Genomic DNA, 22,919 nt, shown 5'->3' on the forward strand with positions numbered 1-22,919 from the left:
CTCTTAAACTTTATTAAAGTCATAGAAATACTTTTAATACTCACATAACTGTAGAATAATTATTTTTTAATTTACTTACTATATATCCAATTTGTCCCAAATGTGTGTCCAAACACTTTGCAGCTGGGAACTGGAAATGAGCAGTTGGGGAATGTCCAGTGTCCATGTTGTAGGGAAGAGCGGGGCGCGAACCTCCAACCCTATGGTTAGTAAGGCACTACCAACTGCACCACTGCCACCCACTTACAGCCAACATGTCACATCCCACCTAAACCTCAGGCAGACAAGGCTCTTACTGACACTAACACCAACAGAACAGATTTTATCACTGGATTCTTGGATTCCAACCTTTTTTATTTTGGAAAGGTTGTGTATGGAAGAGTTTGTGAGAACAGTACGAAAACATTTACAAAAATATCTGGAGGTGCCAACACACAAATTAAAATATACAAACAAATAAAAGACACATTGTTAAAGACATTACAGTGTGAATTAGAAAGTTTTTTAACCAAATGAATATAATTACTCCAATTTGTCCAGGAACTGGCGAATGTCTTCTTGGCCACGGTAAATTCTCTTCACTCCTCTGGGAAGATAACGGCAGGATGAAAGGTTGAGGTAGTTAAGAGCAGTCGTTTGGCCAATGGCTGACCTGAAAAAAAGAGTTGTCTTTTTAGGATCTTTAAACTTGCGGTAAAGGAGATTTAAAATGTGAAAGCTTAAGTCATGCTCGTGTATGTGTGTAAGCAGCCTGTCTGTGATTTGGAATGGTAGAGTTAGGAGGGAAAATTGTAAGCCAAGTACCTGAGGGCAGGTAGTGTGATCCTCGTCCCACTCAGGTTGAGTGAACGCAGGGTGTCGGCCTCTTTTGCCTGAGCAAGGTAACTCATTGCTATCATCAAGTCCTCTTCAGTGAAGAGCTGATTTGCAATGTCAAGCTGTTGCAAAGTCTGACTCCACTTTTGGGTCACCATGTGAAGTCCCTTCTTAGGTGATGACAAACCAATATGGCTGCTAAAATACTGTCCCCAAAAGAGACATTCGAGCTCTGCCAAAACAAAGGGAAGAAAAAGAGGCAATTTATGAATCAATAAAAAATAAATGTAAATATAAATCATTGATATTACATACACAGCTGGGTATACAGTAAGTCAATTGTAAAATAAATATTCTACAGTTAAGTGAGTATTAACAGTATTTCTGAGTTTAATAAAGTTTAAGAGCTTTGTGTATTAAATATATAAAGCTCAGTAAGGTATATATAGGTATGGAGGCGGCTGTAGCTCAGCTGGTAAGGCAGTCGTACACAGACCACAGGGTCAGTAGTTCGATCCAAAAAGGACAAAAAGCCGGAAGGACAAAAAAAAAGAAAAAAAGGTGTGTGTGTGTGTGTGTGTGTGTGTGTGTGTACACACACACACACACACACACATATGGTAAAGTACGAATTTTAACCTACCAAGACAAGGTAATGAAGCTAGACCGGATGGTGTTATACGTGAGCAGCCACGCAGGTCCAGGACCCGCAGCTTAGTGGAGTTAAAGAGAATATCCCACAAATCTTTGTCAGTCATATAGGAATACGATGTGGTTGCGATACAAAGCTCCTCCAGTAACGGGAAGCCCGATGTTGAATCGGCACCATTACGCATCGTCTTATGAAGAGGTCTGACATTCAGCATCCGGAAGGTCTGGGGGGGAAGAACAGATGTAGACATGCAATAGAGGTTTCACATATCAACATGGTGTACACATACATCTACTGACAAACAACGCCTCATATACAAGGAAAATGGTAAGTGCATTGCTGACAGCAGCCTACTAAGCTTTTTGCTCAGAGAATAGTTGAAATATCCATCATATTTTGCCAGATTACAAGGTTTTGTTGTCAAACTATTTCTACTTCTAATATAACTGGATTTCATTTCTTCACTAGAGCTGTAAAATTACTATTATTATTTTCAGTTAGTAGTGCTGAACCTTCAAAGTAAGGAGACTACAGTCCCAAATACAATAAATTGGCATCTTAAACAACAACACCTTGAGTTTAGGGCATGCCGTCTGTAATGCCTGGATGCAAAGAGAAAGTTCACAGTCTTTACTGTCGAGCTTTGTGTTGACCTCCAACAACTCCAAATCAGGACAACATCCCCTCTAAAAAAATTAAATAAATGAAACAAACAAAAACAAATGTTGTTATTGTTGTTAATCTCCGGTATCTGGCTTTGACTCATGCCTAATTTTAAAAAACCATATGAACAGAAAAGTGGGGCTTACAGTTATAGCACTTAGCAGCCTGGCATTCTTTATTCCCTGAGTGAACCAAATTTGCTTGATCCGGCTGCCATGATTTTCAAGGTACTCCAGGACTCCCTCAACCTGAAACTATAGCAAAAACAAGTTGAATACAGATTTTCAACTCTATTTGTACCCAGGTCTGGTTTAGAAATGATCTGGTCTCTGACACACCTCTGAATACTGAAGATTTATGCTCTGCAGAGACAGGCTGTGCAAGCCAAGGCTGTGGAAGGCCCTCGCTGTCAGGCCTGTGCAGTAAGGGAGCGAGAGGGAGCGAAGGTGAGAGCAGAACTGCGACACAACCTAAATTTGATCACAACACAAAGAGGAAAAAACATGTTAATGTTTACAAAGATCACAAGATTTTATTCTTGGACAAAGTACAAACTAGAACTTAATTAGGAAATATCGGGTCGTAGCTCTTTTACTTTGAAATAAAAAAAATTGTACTGAAACCCATGATTCCTTTAATCTGCGAGTCAAGGGCTCTTTTGTAAATGAAGTTGTGCTTAAAATCTAAGAATAAACTGCTTGTCTTAATTGTTGAAATTGCTTTTATTTGACCAAAAGTCTAACCTCACAAACATATTCACTTGACTTTTATAAAAGACAAGGAAAAGCATCAATTTCTGGCAAACGTTTGCCATTTTAGCACAAAAACTGAAAAATGTCATTGGTTAATTAATATTAATTTTCTGAGGTTTATTAATCGACTAATCGTTTTTATACAAAACTAAAAAAAAAAAAAATCTCTATTGGTGACTTACCTCTACTGCATAGTTAACATTATTTGTCCAGTGACAGAGAGAGAAGTCTCGCAGCTGGGAGAATCTGGGAAATTAGAACATGGTTAAACACAGTTTAACACGCAGAATGTATGTCATGCATTCTGCACATCATGTCAAACTAATAATACAAACCTGTTTTGCACCAGCCAGTTAAAAGTGTTCTTTATCTTGTTCTCAATTTTAGGCAGTTGTTTTTTTCCTGGTGCACTCCAGCAGTGACTCACAGTCACTTTACGCCACAGAACTGGACTGGAGGCAGCAGCGTTCCACAGACGGCAGACTCTCCCCACCCTAAACCATAGACAAAGAAATAAAAGAATTCACTTCAGTTCTGTGTAATATTGATGAAAGTGAAGTGGCTGTGCATTAGGGAAACATCAATCTAAGGTTCGGTGGTTCGGTCCTCCGTACCCACTGAGTAAACATTTTTGAGAAAAAAAATCACATTTCCCAGCTTCTAAAATAATAACATGTGCTATTCTTGTTTGTGCTATGATAATAATTTTAAATAGTTGTCAGACAAAAAAAAAGCAGTTTAAGGTCTGTAGAAAATCTTATGGACAATTGCTGTCTCTTCTTTAATAATAATAATAATAATAATAATACATTTTATTTAAAAGTGCCTTTCAGGGCACTCAACGTCACTGTATAAAGATTCAACAATCAATAAAACACAACAGACTAAAATGAATTAGAAACAAAATTCTGAAAGGTGTAAGACAGTAGTATCAATAATCATAAGCAAATGTGTACACTGTATCATTCATAAATAACTCATGTTAAAGGCAATTTAAATTAAAACAGGCAAAAAAAACTCCCATGTCTCTTATTTGCAAGTTTTTTTATCTTTATTCTTTATCAAACAGCATCATTTTAAAAAATATAATGATTTTATCACATGGACGTTTTCAATGAAGGTCGACAATTTATAATTTTAAAAATTCCATTTTTTTATCTGCTCCACATCCTTCGTATCATTTATTGTCATAACAGTCTAAAGTACAATATAAAACTTCTAGGCTGAGCAATGTCAAATCGAATGTGATGTACCTGCATAAAAATGGTACAGCCCCATCTTGGAAAACCACCAGCTGAAAAACTTTTATTAGCACCTCTTCTGGAAGACTTTCACCCCATCTATTGTCTTTTGTTTTTTCTGGCACGAGTAGAGTTGTCTCCTCTTCTGTCTTAACAACCGCATTATTTGCTGGTTTAGGTTTAGCACAGACTGTCTTTTTTTTCTTCATCTGGTTGGCTTTTTGCTTTCCTTTATTAAGTTTCTTCTTTTTGCTTCCCTTCTTTTTTAGAGTCCAGGCAGAGCCATTATAATTAGAAGTCGTGCTTGATATGACGAGCAACATATCTTCGCCGGGATGTACAGTGTAGCCAAGCTGAGCAGACCTGGAGACCATGCTCCTTTTTTTCTTCTTTGCTTTTGCATTTGTGGTTTTGCCAGATCGCCTCTTTAAAGATGACTTCTTTGATTTTGGTTCGTCTTCTCTTTGGCCTGATGAACTTGAATTGCTTGGCGCAGTGTCTGTTTTTCTTTCACCGTAGGTTGATGCTTCCCTTTCAGATGAATCCATGGTGTGGTGCTATCTAGTCTTCACAAAGAGTTTCATTACCAGACAACCAGTCATCAGCACCTGGAACTACAGCACAATCAAAAACTTGATCAAACTTTGCTTGTTTGAGTAATCTTATTTTTCCTGTTTAAAGAAAAAAAAAGGGGTTGTAGAATAATATTCAGCACAGCTATACAATCTAATGCAATACAGCAATGCCCTGCACTGGGTGGAATACATCAAGGTAAATGATAGGGGAGTTGCCAAGCTTCCCGATATTTACTGTAGTTCTGATGGTCAGTTGTTTTGAACAGGTCATCGCTTTCCACATCGGAGTTCCGTGTCAAGTACATACTTAACGTTTTTCAGAGTTGAACTTGTTTTATACCTCTCGATGTTTAGTAAACACAGCGTCAATAGTAACTCTGTGTGCTGATAAACATTAGCTGAACGAATCACAATGGCTGCTAGCTAGCATTATTTAACACTGAGCTAGTTAGCTGGAATCAGGCCCCCAGATTTTTAACGCAGCGGAAGAAATGTCGAAGCAAATGCTACGCTGACAACAGATTTCAAAATAATGCGTTAATAAAAATGCGTTATGTTGCAGTACGCGCTGGTAGGTTTCCTTACCTGCTGCTAGTTTGTGAAAAGCGGCTGACAGTCTCCAGCCTCACTCACAGACCCACAATGCATTTCTCGTTTCCTGTTTAGTGATTGGTGGAGAGCTTCACAACGGCCCCGCCTTCACTGAGCGTGTGTGGTTGAGGTCGAGAAGAAGCAAAGAGAACGCACAGCATTGTAGTTTCTGGGTAAGAACATATTTTCTTGCACAGTGGAAATGATGCTGCGCGACACATATGTCTTCTGCGCTGTTATTATTCATAAATCATTGAACTGTGATGGGATTTTGCGGGTAAAGTTGGCGCTAACATTAGCAAGCTGCGCACAAAGCTAATATTAGCCTGCAAAGGTAGTTAGGCATCGGCGCCCTTCTATAAGATAACGCGCTTGCACTCTGTAAAATACTCGATCTCACCAGACTTAGTTAGACATTGGCACGGCTTAGTGTATATGTGACTTTAATGGGAAAGGTAGATTATACACGTTGACTCTTGTATGTTTATAGCTTGTATAGCATATCCAGTGGAGCATGGTGCGGGAAGGGATTCCCTGCATAGTTCACGCTCCAGGTCCCACAAGGTGGCACAAAATTACACAAATGATTATTCCGTGTATTTCCGCTCGCTTAAACCACCTTGGAAAAATAGTCCTACAACATAATCAATTCTTATGAATGTAATAATTTTGTTGGTATTGTTAAAGTGAGATGCTGATTCCACATCATGTTAGTTTTGGAGGCTGTGTTTTATTTGGTGCTGTTGAAGTGTATTGATGTATGAATCAATACACAGTCTTAGGGATTTCCAATCATGGGTATTACTGCAGTTGCCAGGGAGGACATTGAGAGAATGTGAAATAATACAGTTAGTTTGTGTTATGATGTGTGAGGACTGGAATAAATCCACATATTTGTCTCAAAGACAAAAATATCACACATAGAACATGACTTAACCAACACCTTCGTACCATGGAGTTAAGACTGCATTTAAACCTGTTAGCATACAAGAATAGAATCTGAAACACAAAACTGAAAGCAATGGACACATGTAATGTCTTGCTTGTAAAACTACTGCTTTTATATAAACATGACACATGATGATGATGATGATGATGATGATAATGAAGGGAATGCCTTTCCGTAAAGAAAAAGAAACACTTCTTGGTACAACATACTGGAAATAACTTGCTAATAACTTAAACCTAAACCAATAAAAGCTCCCAATGGAACAGTGAAGTTAATCAAAATACACCTAAAATAAATGTTGACTCATTTATTTATTTATTTTATAAAAGGAGTTACTTTCCTACTGAGCTTCAGTATCCTGCCTTTGTGTTATGTGGTTGCATGTTAATGCCAAAGCAAGGATTCTTTCTGCAGGGGTGCAGATTCCAGGACATCGCTAACCGTATGATACTTGTTCCACTTCTTTAACATCTCTTGCTTGTTGCACACACTATATAGAACACTGACTGAAAATAATATGTGTAAATGTAATTACTTGCTTGTAATTGATTCTTCTGCTTATTGGCAAACTGTCAAGAAAAACCTGTCAACAGGAAAAAGAAGAAACCAGTTATTGTAAGTCATCCGATTAAAAGTAATAGGATGACCTAAGATATGTTTACACATCTTGTTTTGAGTGTTTGGGATTTTAAATGATGATTGAAACTTTTCCATCGTGTCTCTCTTTTAAAAAAACAGCACGCAATGGAGGAAGGTGAAGATTTTTCCCTTTGTGGTAAAGCTGCTGTAACTGATGCCAATCTGAGTAAGTAGTAAGCACATTTAAAAGTAAAATGGCCTTGTCGTCAAACTGTTATAAGATGTAAGAAGACTATGCAAACTACCTATAAGCAAACTCTTTATATTATAAATCAAACAACTTGCTAGTAATTGATTGAATGATTGGTTGGCTGATTAAAGTCCAGAAAACTTTGCAACATTAGGGTTTATTTTGCTAATTATCAAAAAGCATTAATAAATACATTTAAGGAAGTATAGCCACAGGTTTTAATTTTATATCCACCCCCCTCCCCATTATCATTTCATTTAAAAATAAATTAAAATCAAGCATTATTAAGCATTAATTTTTTAAGAGAACTGTTGTTGTTTGTTTTTTTTCAGGAGATGAGTACTATTGGAAGCTTGTTGCTGATTTCATTGGTCCACAATCTGGGGAAGGTTTAGATCTTGAACTGGCACCATGCAAGAACCGGCTTTTGATTCAAGTTGGACTTATGAGAGAGGATAATAACTTTCCATGGATTGCCATTGTGGATTGGCTCAAGAAAATCTTCCCCAGAAATCACTCTGCTGATTTTCGTCGTTTGATTGAAAGAGGCACTGCGACAACATTGAGTTTGGGATTCGAAGCAAGGCTGACCTTCCTGGAATCAGACGTCAACTTTAACTTTGTTGGCCCAATTTGTGATAGCATTGGAGTTGAACGACAACATCTTTTGGAAATGAGGGACTTTTCAGAGCGAGCACAGTCCATTGAAGTGACAAATGGATTGATTCTTGAGTTGAGCAACTTTATCACGAGGGAGAAAATTGCCCCAGTTGTTATGGTTACGTGGCTTAGAAATTTTAACCGGGAGTATTGTAAGAATGGGGATATTCAAAAAGCGTATAAACACCTAAAGCCCAGAATAAAAAAGTTAAAATTGTGCAGCCGCAATTTTGAAACAAGAAGTCACAGGAGGAATGTGGCAATAGAGAATCTGTTTCAAAGTCCATTTGAACTGGTGAGCAAAAAAGCTCCTAAATTTCTTGTGAAAAAACGCATAAGAAGAGATGAGGCCTTCAATTATGAAAAAGTCACAATCAAGGAGGAATATGAGAGCTTTGAAATCATGAAAGACGAGGGTTCTGAGATGAACAGAGGAGTGGTGAAGAAAATAATAGTGAAAGAGCATGTTCCTTTACATGATGACAGTGACGAGGACTGGGATTCTGACAGTGAAGAAGAAACCTCGGATAACAAAGCAGAGGCCTTGACCCTGCTTGACATTTCAATGCTCTCTGTCCAAAAGCTGTCAAATGTTTACGGAGGCAAAACCACAGAATGCAAGAACGTTTCTTTGGATCTTCTCAAAAATCAGTATGCTCTGACATGCAAGGAGCATCCTGCCATGGCAGAGTTTGATAATAAATTTGACTCCCTCCCTGAAGACATTTCATTGGTTTCTCCTGTGGTGTTTTTAAACTACAACGCCAATTTCCTTGTTGACATGCACGACGCAGTCGAGCAGCATATTATGAACTTTGAGAGAGAGATCATCCTGTCAGCGGGAGAGAAACTGGGCCGTGACAAGCTTCCAAGTTTCAAGAACTTTGTGAATATGTCAGAAAGTGCCACTTCGCGCTACATTCACATGGCATGTGATATTTTAAGTCCTCGCACCTCTGATACACAGAACTATAGAAAACACTGGGTAGCCTTCTGTGAGGAAAAGAAAAATCCTTCCAAACTTGTAGTAAATCAGTCAAACCCAATCAAAAACTACTTTGAATCTGCCGCAGGTCTTATTCACCATCACAAAGAGATCGCTCTCTTCTTCTCTGATTTGCTGTCGCTGAACAATGACAAATGCCCGAATGTCATTCTTGAGAGCGTTGCTGCTGATGCTAATGACTTTGTGATTCAGAGCCTTGTATGTGTCCTGGCGATCGTCTACTGCAAAATCGTTGGTCCTTATTGGCAGCTTCTGAAAAGTGGAGGCGAATACTCACTGTACAGCCAGTACTTACTCTGTCTCTACCAAAGGTTCCTTGATTGGTCCAAAGATCCATCAACTCTGCTGGAACCTGAAGAGACCACAAATGTGTTTCTGCAGTTCCCATTGCAAGAGAAAACCTATGAAGGGGTTTTTCATTACTGTGGTCAGTGGCACACAAATAGGGACCTAATTAGAGCCTGCTTGAAGAGGACAATAAAGGTAATTGCAGCCATCACTGAGGAACACCTGAAGGAATTTCTGCCAGGAGGAAAATTTTCCCAAGTCCCTTCACATGATTTAACCTCACAACTGGTTAGCTGCACCTTCTCCGTCCTGATGGCAGAGTATCCGTTTGGCCATGCATTCCCATACAAGAAGAAAAGACCTGACAAGTCCTGCAAACGTGCCGCACAAAAACACCTGTCATCGGATAGCTCTCAGGAAGATGATGACCAGTCTGGGTCAAATGGCAACTGCTCGGATGATTCTTCCGTATGGCAGAAGAAATCATTTTCGGAAGTTGCGAAAAAAGATCAGAGAGGTAAAAGAGAACAAGCAGGACGGATCCATCGAGAAGAGGTTGAGGAGAACATGGAAAGGGACTACATCATAGCTACAGTGAACAGAAACGGGGGGCCGTGCAAGTCACAGCCAGATGTTGACAAAATGTTGCTGCGTTTTGATGGAAAATCTCGAGCAGAGAAAAGGGAAGCAATTCGTTGTGAAATACTGTACCAGAAAATGATTCTCAACAACACAGACCCACACTTGAACTGCGTTTTCCGCAACACTACACAAATGGTGCTGAAGCTGAAGCTTGCGCTTCCTCGTGTTAAGCCTGGGTACTCCCTGGTTTGGGCCCCTAAAAGGACGACAACTAAGGCTGCTCTCCAAGGAGCGGGGGACGCTGCAGCTGGGCAGGGGGAGACCTGCACCACGTGAGAGTGACATTGCATCTGTTGACAACATGACAGGATGACACAGTTGGGAACACAAAGAGGAAGAACTCAAACATGTGACACCATTATATAACTGTGTTTACGCACCAAGAAAAAGTACACATCAAGGCCTCGATCTTTCAACGCAAATACACTATAATGTATGATTCTGTAATTACCAGATGTGTTTACTAAAAACTGTATTTCTGTTGAAATTTGTTGGAACGATTTACACACTGAATGGCACAGTATTGCTTTTAGAAATGGCAAAATTATGTTGCCAAAAATGATTTTTTTTTTTTTTTAAATATATGACTGTAACCATTATCAACATGTAGAGGTCAGATAGTAGCTGCGGACTTTAAACTGTTAGCCTATATAATTCACTATCAAAATAAATATCTGTATTCATATTTTTATTTAATATAGTCAATTGGTATGATTGCGTAAAGGCTTGAGTTTGAAAATCAACCTATTTCTTCAGTTTGTTCATTACTATATTTTTCATCACTATTGCCCACATCACATTGATCACAATTTAAAGGGATTTGCAACTGGGTGGATGCCAAAAAAAAAGAAGCACTAAAGATAGCGGGGCTTATTTGGGTCATTGTTTGAAAAGGTCACAGCATTATGATTTATTATGAGAATACATTTTATTTTAATACGAAACCAAAAAGAAAAGGACACAACACTGTGTGATCCCTGATGAGATCATGGGATCATTATGTTATTTTCAAAATACAACCTTTGGTTTACTGTGAGACCCTGAATTAGCCATTTGACCTTTCACCTACTTTTACAAATTTACATGGAAACTAAGAACAAATTTGATATATCTCGCCACGTCCAGTGTTGACAGAACCAAGTGGTCAGTGTTCAACTCCTGCAAGCCAAAGACGTATCAAACAAAGAATCCATAGTCTAGTATTTTAGAAAAAACTCTTTGCTATGGATAAAGTGTTGTAGATGTAGGAGTCCCACCGTGGTGTAGGGAGGGGTGACGTGGTGCTGTTAAAATAGTTGGAAACTGTAAAACCGAACAACTATAAAGACTTTGTAGTTGAAAGAAAGAGAACTGTCATTCTTAGCTATTACTACTTACATTTACAGTAGCACAGTTATAAAATAAACAGTATGTCCATGTTATGCTGTTTTACTGTACCCAAGTAAATAGTTACTTTTCACCTACGCTTGCTTTTATTATGAGGCACGTGTATACAGTTGTGAAAGTAAACTAATACATTCACTAAACTACTGCATTAAGTAATGTAAAAACATCTCCAGGTGAAACACTACAGTGATGAACACCTGAATGCATCAATAATTACAATCCCCAAAACATTTTGGTGTTAAAAGACATGTTCTGCATAAAGAGTACGTTTTCGGTTTTGAAGTAGTTTTATACATTAACTTAAGCAACAATATGAATGCAGGACTTTTACTTGCACCAGTGTACGACTACACTGTAGTGTTGATACAGTACTTTTACAAATGATCTGATTACTTATTCCACCACTGCACGAAGCCTGTGACATTATAAGTGGTACGCGAAGGCAACTGAAGGGGCGGGAACCTTTGTTCACGATCCAGCAGAACCAGGTTAATGTTCCACAGCGTTTGTGAAGAGCTCATTGTCAAGTGTTTCACTTGACACGGCAAACAGAACCAAACGGAGAGAGCGGCACCATGACCGGCAGCTGGTGGAGCAACGCAGCGATCACCCATGTCCTAATCGCTCTATTCGCTATGGGCTCCTGGGTTTCCGTCAACAGCCTCTGGGTCGAGCTCCCGGTGGTGGTCAACGTTCTGCCCGAACGTAAGTGGCGCAATTTCTGCAGAAAACATACGTGTATCAAGCCTGACATCGGGTTTTTATCAGAACATCAACGCACCGTTGTGGATGCATTTTACTCATTGATCAGGTGTCCGCTGGATTCCGACCCTGGGCGAAGTTACCTTGTGAATGGTTCCTAGCTAGCGTTTGGTAGAATACTGCAGTAACGATAGTACTAGTGTTTTGTGTTTCAGTTTAACAGTAAGTCTAAACATGAAACGTAAGTTACATGTGTAGAATATGCTGTAATCACGTGCATATCAGTATTATTACAGTGTTAGTTATTAAAATGTGTAAGATACAAATTATAATCAGCGTTATGACAATGGATTCCCTTGGGTTATGCATTAAAACCTCTGATAACATCTCAGCTTTATACAGCTAAAAGAAAAGTGTATTTAGTATTCAATTACTTTACCCTTTTGTCCTTTCATTAAAAACGTTCTGCATATTTGAATAAGTATTGTTCTACTTCACTTCACCACGAGAGACATTCTCATTGTATGTGTGCAGCAGGTTATAAACCCCCATCTCACACTTATTAGTTACTTATTACACTGCAATTAGCTTTCGGTATGTAAGAGAAAAACTGAAATGTTCTTTTATTTATTAAGCATTCACACCCTTAATTCCGCACTGGCCAACCCAGGAAGTCATTCAATTAATGTTGGCAATCCTGGAGTTTTCTTTACCAGACTGGATAGGAAGCTTCTATGCTGCCATCTACAGGCCTCTCACAGGGTCTACTGCACTATTTTATTACATATTAAAGGGCAACTTCACCAATTTTCCACTTTCTCATAGTTTAGGTCATAAATATATATATATTTTTTTGTCCTTTCAGCTTACCCCGTGAGTTTAAGGTTGCTCACACTGGGGGTTGTGATCGTGGTCAACCCGCTTTTCCCGCGGATAATATAATTATATATGATATGTGATGTAAAAAATATGTGATGTTGTCTGGAGGGATTTTTCAGCCACAAGAAGAGAAATATTTTAAAATAGGGAAGTCAGAGAGAATTCTAAAAGCTTTGCAGTATATTTATACCCTAAACTAAAGCCACGGAGAGCAAGTTATAAATTGGTGAAGTTGCCCTTTAACATTTTAGTAGCTTACTTAAGTATACGTGTATGACTTGTCAGCAAATTACAAAGATTGCGTAAATGTTTTGACTGATATTTGTCTTTTTTATCACTCAGGTTGGAACCTGCCTGCCTACCTTACCGTGTTGATAGCATTTGGGAACCTGGGTCCTATAGCAGTGACCATCACACACCACTTTGCTCCAGGAAGGTTAAACGAACGGCTCGTCATCCACTTCATCCAGGTGTTGGCAGTGGTGACGTCTGTTTTACTGGCCATCTTCTGGTCCCACACCGTCGTAGTAGCCGGAGGGACGAGATCGCTGCCATTCCTGCTCTTCACCTTTGTGTTATCTTTGGTTTGCTCTACATCAAGCGTCACCTTCCTGCCTTTTATGTTTCGCTATCCTCCTCAGTATATCCGTACTTTTTTCATCGGACAGGGCCTTAGTGCCTTGTTCCCTTGTATTGTAGCCTTAGGGCAAGGTGTTAGCAAACTGGAGTGTAAAATTGTGAACGGAACAGCGCAACCAGAGTATTTAAAAGAGAACTTCCCTGCACAAGACTTCTTCTGGTTCTTATTTGTGATGCTATCAGTCTCAGCTGTATGTTTCCTGGCTCTGACACGTAGACAGACGGAGTCACAGCAAGACACGCCACCACAGGAGTCTGACAGTGCAACAGCGACAAAGAACGGGGAGGAAACTCACCCTCTACACAATGGAGAGACGCCTGTGTCTGAGGAGCAGGTGCAGATGGAGGAAAAACCACCTGCTCAGACATTTTGGACACCACACAACGTCTACCTTCTGGCATTGCTCGCCATCTCTAATGCCCTCACCAACGGGGTCCTGCCATCTGTGCAGAGCTTTTCCTGTTTGCCTTATGGCACTATGACCTTTCACCTGTCTGTGGTCCTTGGCAACATAGCAAACCCAGTGGCCTGTTTTCTAGCGATGTTTGTTGTCCTCAGGTTAGAAAATATAAGGAGGAATTAAATACATGCTTTAATTGTGGTTGTCTCCACCATTGTTTTTAACTTTTCATTGCAGTGGTGATTCAGCAATGATCAGATCTCCTTTGTCTCCCAGGTCCTCCACAGGTCTCGGGTTGTTGTCTTTAGGAGGGACAGTATTTGCTGCATATCTCATGGCCTTAGCAGCACTCAGCCCCTGTCCACCACTTCTAGGAAACCCTGCTGGTGTGGCTTTAGTGGTGAGTGATAATACTCATTTCTAGATCTGGGTTGTAGGTTTTAAGATTTTAGTGCTGATTTTGATATATGAGCTAAAAATGGTGCGTTATCTCCTGGAATTATATGTCCCCTGAACTTCAGCTGCTTGTCTTCTGCCCTCTACAGGTGACCTCCTGGATTATTTTCACTGGCCTCTTCTCATACCTGAAGGTGGTGATTGGGACGTTGCTACACGAGGCCGGCCATGCTGCACTTCTGTGGTGCGGCATCTCCATCCAGGCTGGCTCCCTTATCGGAGCCCTCATCATGTTCCCCCTGGTCAACGTCTACCACGTGTTTGCCAGAGCTCAGGACTGTGTGGATAACTGCATTAAGCAGCAGTGAGAGATGTAATATTTTTCTGAATTCTGTTATTTGCTTTTACACATACAGTCCCCGTTTAGTGCTCCTGGTGAAAAGGACGGTTTTGGGAGAAAAAGCACTAGCTCTGTTATGGCCTCATTTTTCTTGAGGTCCGTGCCACCAATGAGGTGTCCTCTCCTGACCCAGAGATAATGCGAGCGTTGTGTTGCTGCACATTGGCCAAGGGCATGTTAAATGCTTAAGATTCAGTAATACCACAAGGCTGTTGTGGGGATTTTTTATAATGTATCTTTGTATTTGAAGTTGTTTACAATAGCAAAAACAGCTGCTAATGGTTTTATTGCTACTACAACTGATGGTGGGAAAATTATGTACTCAGGGAGACAATCATAAACTTGTAAGTCGATTAAGCAGTACTACATCAGCAAATATGAAATTCACATTGTTGTGTTCAAAACAATAGCAGTCCAACATAATTAACAAGATAAATCACTACTTTTGGAAGTGAAAATAACTCACTAGTAGGTGTAGAAGAGTAAAGGACCAACAGTCATGACGTGCATGCTGCTGATTTCGTGTAAGTGAATCATTAATTGAAACGGGGTGTGTTCAACATAATAGCAGTGTGGAGTTTGATTAATGAGTTTTGGTAAACAAGGGACTTTCATCATCCTGGTCTTTGGAGAAATGTACATCTTTAACATGCCCCAGTTCCTTTAGTCAGTACATGTGTTCACTGTGCTGTTACAGTAAACGCAATTCATTACCTTCACTAAACTACTGTTAAACTCTACGATTACACATGGAGAATATCTGTACACTTAGCCATATTTTTTTTTTTTATATTTTTATGTTTTTTTTTTCCCATGGGCTGGTGGTGCTCTTGTTTAATAAAAAACTAGTCATGCATCATCATCATCATCATCATCACGTGACATCAAATGGCTGATGCTGGGGGAAAATAAAGATTTGTTGAGACGGTTCTGAAGCTTTTTTTTTTTTTTTTTTTTTTTGTCTGAAAACATAAGGGTTGGTAGTTTGGTTGGACTCTACCACCACTAGTACTTTTCACTATTTGAGAACTTTACAGAATAAGCACCATTCACTCATGTCCAGTGTTGGAATAATAGCAAAACCTTTACATCGATTAATATGTTACAGTACTGACTTCATTGCTGAGCTCTGTGTTGTGGTTTGCGGTCGAGCCATGTTGTCATGAATGTGCTTCGCCTCCTACCAGCCAAACCTAATTTTTCAGCCCGAACCTACTTTGACCTGACCAACATGTTATTAAGTCACATGGTGTAAAGATGCACTGTACTTCTTTGTAAGTGCAGGCCCTGGCTGAGAATAATGGAAGCCTTTATTGATGTCAATGAGCATATATCTGGTGCCTGCATTTAACCCATCCCTCAGGGGGGAGCGGTGGGCTGTCACAGGGGCTGTCCTGATACTGAATGTCTGGCTCACCAGCAACTGGTGTTGTCCACTCAATGCAGTCATTGCAAATGATATGCAATAAAGTATAATACATGACAGTTGTGTCCTGAACTTCACTGAGGTACCTTGTACATGGTAAAACTACAATGTAGCAAATTAGGCTATTTAAAGAAAACCAGAGAAAATTTGCATATTTTCTGATCCAGGTATTCAGCAGTCGGCAGCTGGACAACAAGCAGGGCTGCGGCCCTCGAGGACTCGAGTTGGCCACTCCTGACTTAAGTTTGTGCCGTCACCAACTAAATGATATTCACGATCAACCAAACAAACATCTTCTGCTCTCTCACTTCAAAAGCAGCACACTATACACATCTGCTCTAAGGAGTAGTTCATTAAATATTGGCTTTTTGCAGTTTTCTACTTTTGTAAAAAACAATTACACAAGGTTGTATCGAATCGACCTTTTTGTTTTGTTTTTGGTCTAAAAATTGCCTCAATCCAAAATTAGCTAATGAACTGTGTAAACACTCAGCTTCACCTCTGCTCCCATGATCCCCTTAAGCAGAATGAATGAATTCTAGAGGCTCTCAGATGCATCTCACTTCAGAAACGGCTTCAAGGCAAAGAAACCGGGGATTGAGATGACTGCAAATCCCAACATGTGATCCTTATAAACGACTGCGTAGGTATTTAAGGTTAACACAATGATCAGTAAACCAAAATCTTTCATGGTTGGCTACAATCTCCCACACCCACTCACCCCAAGGAGGGTTTAATCCTTTGCTGCACACACAGTTTACTGGACTTTGGCTTTTTTACTCTCTACAGAAAACTGCAACCCTCCACCGAGCAGCATGTGAGTATCCACAGGGATGCATTGTGTCATCTTTCTAAATATATTGACGTAAAAAAATGTTTTTTCATGTTTTTGTGTTAAAAGGTGGAAAAATGCTGACCTAAGGTTATTTTTTTCCATGTGTACAGAGCTGTTCTTCTAAACATGTCAATGCGTTTGGTGAATTTATAACAATAAAAATAATAGAATCTTCATAAGCTGAATATCCACATCCACTGTGTTGGATTACAGCTCAGCTTTTCAGGGCGATTCCCAGATGTGGCAGATAGCCTACGTGCTTCTTTTTATGAGCGAACATTTTACTTTGAAGGCGAACTTCTAACACACTGCATGAATTTCCGAGAATTATTTTTCTCATTTTGCCATTGATCAAAGTGTGCGCAGCAGGCGGTTTCTCTTTCAATAAACAATGCGCTGGTCAGATGTTTTTGAGGGCATGAACCGTCCCCAGTACAGTAGGTGCTGATGTTTTCAAGCTGCTTTTAACTTACACTCTGCCTGTGATCACATGAAATAAGTAGAAATGTGGCAGTTTACATGGAGTGCAGCCTTCAATCTACACAAAATAAAACATTATACAGCCAGCAGACGAGAAAATTAGCACAGGACAATATCTTAAAAAAAGCAAACATTAACCAAATGTCACTGCACCTTTAGGCAGTGTTGGCAGAGGATGCTCCCTAATAGTAACACATTAATCTGTTGAGTCCACCATCAACGTTTTGGTGTAGAAAAACCTCTGTTGGCTTATCTGTTGTTTTACCCACTGTCATTGTTTGTCACTCTTTGCTGTTGATGCACTTAATCCTGTGACTTGTATAATCTACTCACATTAACAGTTAAGGAAAAGCCAAACGAACACAATCCAATTTGTGTTGTGCCGGCTCAGAGGACATTGTATTAGTTTAAACCCAGCATTCATAATTCGATCTGCACACATTTAATATCTAAGGATGAGCAATCATGATCGAGTGTTGAAAGGAGGAAAGCGACGGTGGTTCCGAGTTTAAAGATATCAGACATTAGCAAAATGAGTTGTTCTTGTCCAACTTTTACTCATAAATGTGTGATTTTTGTCTGTCTCTAGAGGAAACCCATCTCCAACATGTCACTTCTCACCCACCTGTTGGCGTGTCTCTTTGGGATGGGCTCCTGGGTGTCCATCAATGGCCTGTTCGTGGAGTTGCCTCTGATTGTCCCTCACATCCCAGAGGGCTGGTACCTGCCTGCATACCTCTCTGTCATCATCCAAATGGCTAATATCGGGCCTCTGGTTGTCACCCTGATGCATCGCTTCCGACCCGGTGCCCTGAATGAGACAGCTGTCATATATGTGATCGTCAGCCTGGGTGCTGTGGCGACTTTCTTACTGGGCTTCTTCTGGAAGGAGACAGTTGTAGTGGCTGGTGCTCCTCACAGCGTAGCCCTCCTCGTCTTAACTTTCTTCCTCGCTGCTGTTGACTGCACCTCCTCCGTTACTTTCCTGCCCTTTACAATGCGCCTCAGGCCTCAGTATCTCACCACCTACTACATTGGAGAGGGTTTGAGTGGTCTTCTGCCTGCTCTAGTGGCTCTGATCCAAGGCGTTGGGGTGGTTCAGTGCATTAACAGTACACAGCCTTTAAACCACACTGTAAATAGCTCGTCAACCTTTGACCTCCAGGCTCAGTATCAGCAAGCAAACTTCTCAGCTGAGGTGTTTTTCTTCTTCCTGAGTGCCATGATGCTGCTCTGCCTTGTGGCGTTCCTGCTCTTGAACTATCACCCAGCAGTGGCAAGGGAGCATCCCAACGGTGAATACGCCAATGGGGTGAAAGAGAAATCTCACAGAAACAGGAAGTGGGTCGAGGAGAAGCCCATGATCGATTCCTGCAGACCTACAAACCAGAAGCGCAGAAGCAGTTTTGGCACTGGCACTTACAGCTGGTTGCAGGTGTTTTACATCTTTGTGATTCTGGCCTGGGTTAACGCCCTGTCCAACGCGGTGCTTCCCTCAGTGCAGTCCTACTCATGCATGCCCTACGGGAACAACGCCTATCACTTATCGGCCACCATGGCTGCTGTGTCCAACCCTCTGGCCTGCTTCATCGCCATGTTCCTCCCTATAAGGTGAGTTTCTTGAATCGGTGTTCAGTACCTGAAACAATACAGGGAATACGGTTTAATACACCCTTCAATCATCAGACCCTTCAGTTTGCATTATATGGTGTTCTTATAACACCATATAAGAAGAATCAAAAAAGGAAAGAATTTTAGAAAATGTGGATGAATCAATCTTATTTTTATGAAGCTTTTCTTTACTCTGGATTTAATTAAAATTTTACATTATAAGATGCACTATGATTAAAAATGCACTTCTTTAGATTACAGAAATAAAATGTACAAATGTAACACAAACAGTCTTCAGGCAAACTTCCTCAGTGAGCTTTCCAATCTGCACAGATCAGATAAGGGAAAACCCCTCCAGGAAACAGCTTATGCGTGTGCAGAGCACTATGGGATATATGTAGGATAAATAATCTCAGTCTTTAAATACATTAAATCTATCTTCATCCCAAACTCCTCAGTAGATCTTTATTGAGCCATACACACACTAGCTGCTTCAAGACATTAAAGCAGGCTACGTTTGTGGAGTCACAACTTACTAGCTTTACAGTGAAATGTGTACAAGTTTCCACATGTAAACAAAAACCGATCCTGTCCTAAAGTGGCCACTAAAAATATTCATCTTCATCATGTCACAGATCCCTGCTGTTGATGGGAGCTCTCACGGTGGTTGGCAGTGGCATTGGGGCTTATATAATGGGCATGGCAGTGCTGAGTCCTTGTCCACTGCTGGTTAATGACACATCAGGTGGTGCCATCATTGTGAGTGCAACATTATTTTGTCCGAATATTAATAATTGTTACTGGAACACATTCTGACTCACCTGTCTCTGCTCCACAGGTGTTGGCCTGGATCATCTTTATTCTCACTCTGTCCTATGTGAAGGTGATAATCGGTGTGATCCTGCGTGATGAGGGCCACAGTGCCCTCGTGTGGTGTGGAGCTGTGGTGCAGATCGGCTCCCTCCTGGGAGCCGTGACCATGTTTCCAGTGGTCAGCGTGTACAGCTACTTCTCGTCAGGAGACCCGTGCAACACAAAGTGTCCTTAAATTATAAAGCCTTAAAGAAAAGACTGGAAGTAGTAAAACTGATATGAGGAAAGAAATGGGAGGAGAAAATTCAATGGGTTTTTTTTCCTCACGTGATTTATTTACTTGTCAAAATCACAAATGAATGTGAAATTTCAAATTAGCAGGGTGAACATTTACAAATTCACAAGTATATGTTTAGGACAAAGTGCTAAAAGAAAATTAGAAAGTGAAGTCATTCCAAAATATGGAAGCACATTTGCTGTCTCAGACTTGTCTTCTTTGTCAACTCGTATCTTCTGTTTGTATTGCACTGGTCTAAATGTTCTGTCCTATTCAGAGTAACAACATCAAACACACCTTTAACTAGTATATTGAGAGAATCCTAGTTACAACTTCCAAAAAAGGAATTGTTTGTAGTATATAATTCTGTAATACTAAATAGTTTTTATTCTGTTGTTTACACTATGAGATGTACTGTATATTACACTCTAAATACCTTATAACTAAAGGAACATCCTGTTTCTTTGTAACCTGCACAGATTTGACAGAAAGTACATACTGCATAGTATTCACATAATATTTTGCTTTGTGACACCATCTGTCCAAGGTGTAATCAGAAAACCATATGTAGGTGTACAGGGGCTAAACAACACGCCCCCCCCCCCCCCCCCCTGTGAGTTGAAATGTTTAGCTGTGTATGGTCAAAAGTATGTGGACACACGACTCTTGAACAGTATTTACAATAAAGTACTGCGTAAACATCCTCCATTCTGCTGAGGAGACATTCCACTAACTTTTGGAGCTTGACTGTGGGGATTTTCTCTCAGCTACACCAGAGTAGATTTTAGTGAATCCCATTCAGCCCCACGGTGGTAGATGGGGTTGGAGTCAGAGCTCTGCGGGGGAAGTCACATGTTTCCAAGCCTGCTACAAAGTTAGATGAAACATTTTCCTACGAAAAAAGTATTGTGCACACAGTTATGGGCGTGTTGCACATAGCTCAGCTAGCTGCCAGTGACTTTTTCTGCCTGTATAATTTGTGGTTTTCTAAAATATACAACATACAAATAAAACATTATTTCCATATTTCCATCACGGCAGACAGACAGCGTAAAATAAACATTGCATCAACTCTAGTGTTCTCTAAATATGAAGTCATCACAATTTTTGCATAAAATTTTCATATGATTTTATCAGATTTTCAGTGGGTGCACCATCACATTTTCTATATTTTCCACAGAGGCAGAGAGGAAGCAATGATTGTTCTCAATGATCGTTCGTTAACATGCCATTAATTGTTATTATTTCCCAGTCGAAAATTTGCTCTGACATATTGAATCCCACATTTCTATTTTCCGTTATTACTACTGAACAGACGTGTTCTCTAATTCTAAAAGTTTGCTCGACTCGTGTGAGAAAATCTTTTTTATGACTCCTTTCATGCAGATGGATTCCCTTGGATGTAGAGGTAACTCACCGGATGCACAACACCCGCCACAGACAACAACAGTATACACACTGGTGTAATTACACACTCATATATGTAGTTATCCATCGTCCTGAACTTCTGCAGCAAAGCCACCGGGACGTAAAAACACAAAGTGGTGACTGCAGTAGCACAGACAGTTGTGAAGGCTCTCCTCTTGCCAGAACTCAGCTTGTTTCCCTCGGGGCCGGACTTGGTCAGCGTCATTGCAACTTTGATGCTGACGCGTGCGATCACTACAGTCATGAACACCATCACAGTAAATGACACTGTGTTTATCATGTCCTCTCTAAATGAGGCCATTTCGTTTCCACCAAAAGTGCTTGCAAATGCAGTGGGCACAGCAATGATCCACACCGCCACAGCCCACACCTCCCTGCACCTGTACTTCTTCAGCAGAGGGTAAGACATGGGGTGAATCACAGCAAAGTATCGCTGCATGCAGATGAAACACAAATTCATTGGCCCTCCAAGTCCTGCGTACACCACCAAAAACTTTAGGACTTGCATCTGGATCGGTTTCAGCACAAACAGGGCAACTAAATGCAAAATAGACATCCAGTACTGGAAGTTATGGAAAACAGCCAAATTACAGTTTAGGATATCTTTTTCCTTCTTGGATGTGAAGGTGATCCACAGCAGTCTGGTGATCACTGGTTGTCCGATGAGAAAGGTAATGATGTCGATCAGTGCAAGAGACGCAATTTGGCTCCGTCCAAAATCACAGCTTCCAATTTTGCTGGAGTAGTTTGTGCCATTATTGGGGAAATGTGCCATCTTACCAGACTGTGGTTCAGAGCTGAATGCAAATCAAATAATAATTGAAGAGAAGCAGCTGATTAAGTTTTAATACTAGTTTGATCTTTAAGTAGAAATATAGAACTGTATGTCTCATTCAAATAACAGAAAGAAATTGTAAGATTTATTTTAACACATATTTTGTATAAATCCTACACATCTGCAACTGTTTAACAGTGTAATTTGATCATATTCTTATTTATTAATGTAGGATTTTCTGTACATTTTACTTTATTCTATCCTAAAATGTTTTACATTTTCAGGAAAGTTGAGATTTGAAACCTAGGTTTAGTTGTAAATGATACAAAGACAACGTATTGAACGTTAAAACAGAAATGTTGAATTTGATGCAAGGAACATTTGGGACACAGTTGGACACATTTACCATTGTGTTGCATCACCTCTTGGTTGAACAGTTTAACAGTTCGGGGCCAGTTTGTCATATTTTGTGCATCATAATTATCCAAATGTTTAAGACCGATGACAGGTCTGGACTGCAGGGAGGCCGGTTTAGCACCTGAAGTCTTTTCTTACAGAGTCGTGCTGTGGTTTGTCATCGCATTGTTGAAATAGTCACGGCTGTTTGTGAAAAGACATTGTCTAGATGGCAGGATAGGAAGCCCCCCCATGCTGCCCCCTCACATCACCAAGGGTGCAGGTCAGACGGTCGGCCTCCTCTATAGCATAGTAGATGCAACAATTTACAATTTTTAATTTTGACCACAGGATGGTTTTCACCTCATCTTAACCTAATTTACATGCGCTCAGGCTCAGAGAAGGTGCTGG

The 22,919-nt window shown here is 40.2% G+C and overlaps 4 protein-coding genes across 8 annotated transcripts; 3 read left to right on the top strand and 1 right to left on the bottom strand.

Moving 5' to 3' along the window:
* Positions 1-333: 333 nt before the first annotated feature.
* On the bottom strand, positions 334-5,385 carry fbxl6 (F-box and leucine-rich repeat protein 6). 3 transcript variants are annotated; one of them, XM_067492551.1, is made up of 10 exons: positions 5,285-5,385; positions 4,137-4,738; positions 3,219-3,377; positions 3,066-3,129; positions 2,470-2,601; positions 2,278-2,385; positions 2,041-2,154; positions 1,460-1,691; positions 805-1,048; positions 334-652 (listed from the first exon to the last, which is right to left on the bottom strand). In XM_067492551.1, exons 2-10 carry the CDS (start codon positions 4,670-4,672, stop codon positions 523-525), a joined length of 1,719 nt encoding a protein of 572 aa, XP_067348652.1. In that variant the 5' UTR covers positions 4,673-4,738; positions 5,285-5,385; the 3' UTR covers positions 334-522. The 3 variants fall into 3 exon arrangements, with proteins under 3 accessions (XP_067348652.1, XP_067348728.1, XP_067348806.1); XM_067492627.1 differs by lacking the exon at positions 5,285-5,385 and adding an exon at positions 4,935-5,259; XM_067492705.1 differs by lacking the exon at positions 2,041-2,154.
* Positions 5,370-10,407, top strand: LOC137107999 (uncharacterized). 3 transcript variants are annotated; one of them, XM_067492431.1, is made up of 4 exons: positions 5,404-5,463; positions 6,817-6,854; positions 6,978-7,044; positions 7,401-10,407. In XM_067492431.1, the coding sequence occupies exons 3-4, from the start codon at positions 6,984-6,986 to the stop codon at positions 9,938-9,940; spliced, it is 2,601 nt and encodes an 866-aa protein (XP_067348532.1). In that variant the 5' UTR covers positions 5,404-5,463; positions 6,817-6,854; positions 6,978-6,983; the 3' UTR covers positions 9,941-10,407. The 3 variants fall into 3 exon arrangements, with proteins under 3 accessions (XP_067348450.1, XP_067348532.1, XP_067348376.1); XM_067492349.1 differs by lacking the exon at positions 6,817-6,854 and having other exon boundaries at positions 5,370-5,463; XM_067492275.1 differs by having other exon boundaries at positions 5,424-6,854.
* Positions 10,408-11,504: 1,097 nt separating this feature from the next.
* On the top strand, positions 11,505-15,952 carry slc52a2 (solute carrier family 52 member 2). Its single transcript, XM_067492945.1, has 4 exons — positions 11,505-11,755; positions 12,974-13,829; positions 13,948-14,071; positions 14,217-15,952. The coding sequence occupies exons 1-4, from the start codon at positions 11,626-11,628 to the stop codon at positions 14,433-14,435; spliced, it is 1,329 nt and encodes a 442-aa protein (XP_067349046.1). The 5' UTR covers positions 11,505-11,625; the 3' UTR covers positions 14,436-15,952.
* A 528-nt stretch (positions 15,953-16,480) lies between these two features.
* On the top strand, positions 16,481-20,658 carry slc52a3-2a (solute carrier family 52 member 3-2a). The gene is made up of 4 exons (XM_067493295.1): positions 16,481-16,710; positions 17,798-18,819; positions 19,455-19,578; positions 19,658-20,658. Exons 2-4 carry the CDS (start codon positions 17,816-17,818, stop codon positions 19,865-19,867), a joined length of 1,338 nt encoding a protein of 445 aa, XP_067349396.1. The 5' UTR covers positions 16,481-16,710; positions 17,798-17,815; the 3' UTR covers positions 19,868-20,658.
* Positions 20,659-22,919: the final 2,261 nt, after the last annotated feature.

This window comes from Channa argus, chromosome 1, assembly GCF_033026475.1.
Source record: "Channa argus isolate prfri chromosome 1, Channa argus male v1.0, whole genome shotgun sequence".
NCBI lineage: Eukaryota > Metazoa > Chordata > Actinopteri > Anabantiformes > Channidae > Channa > Channa argus.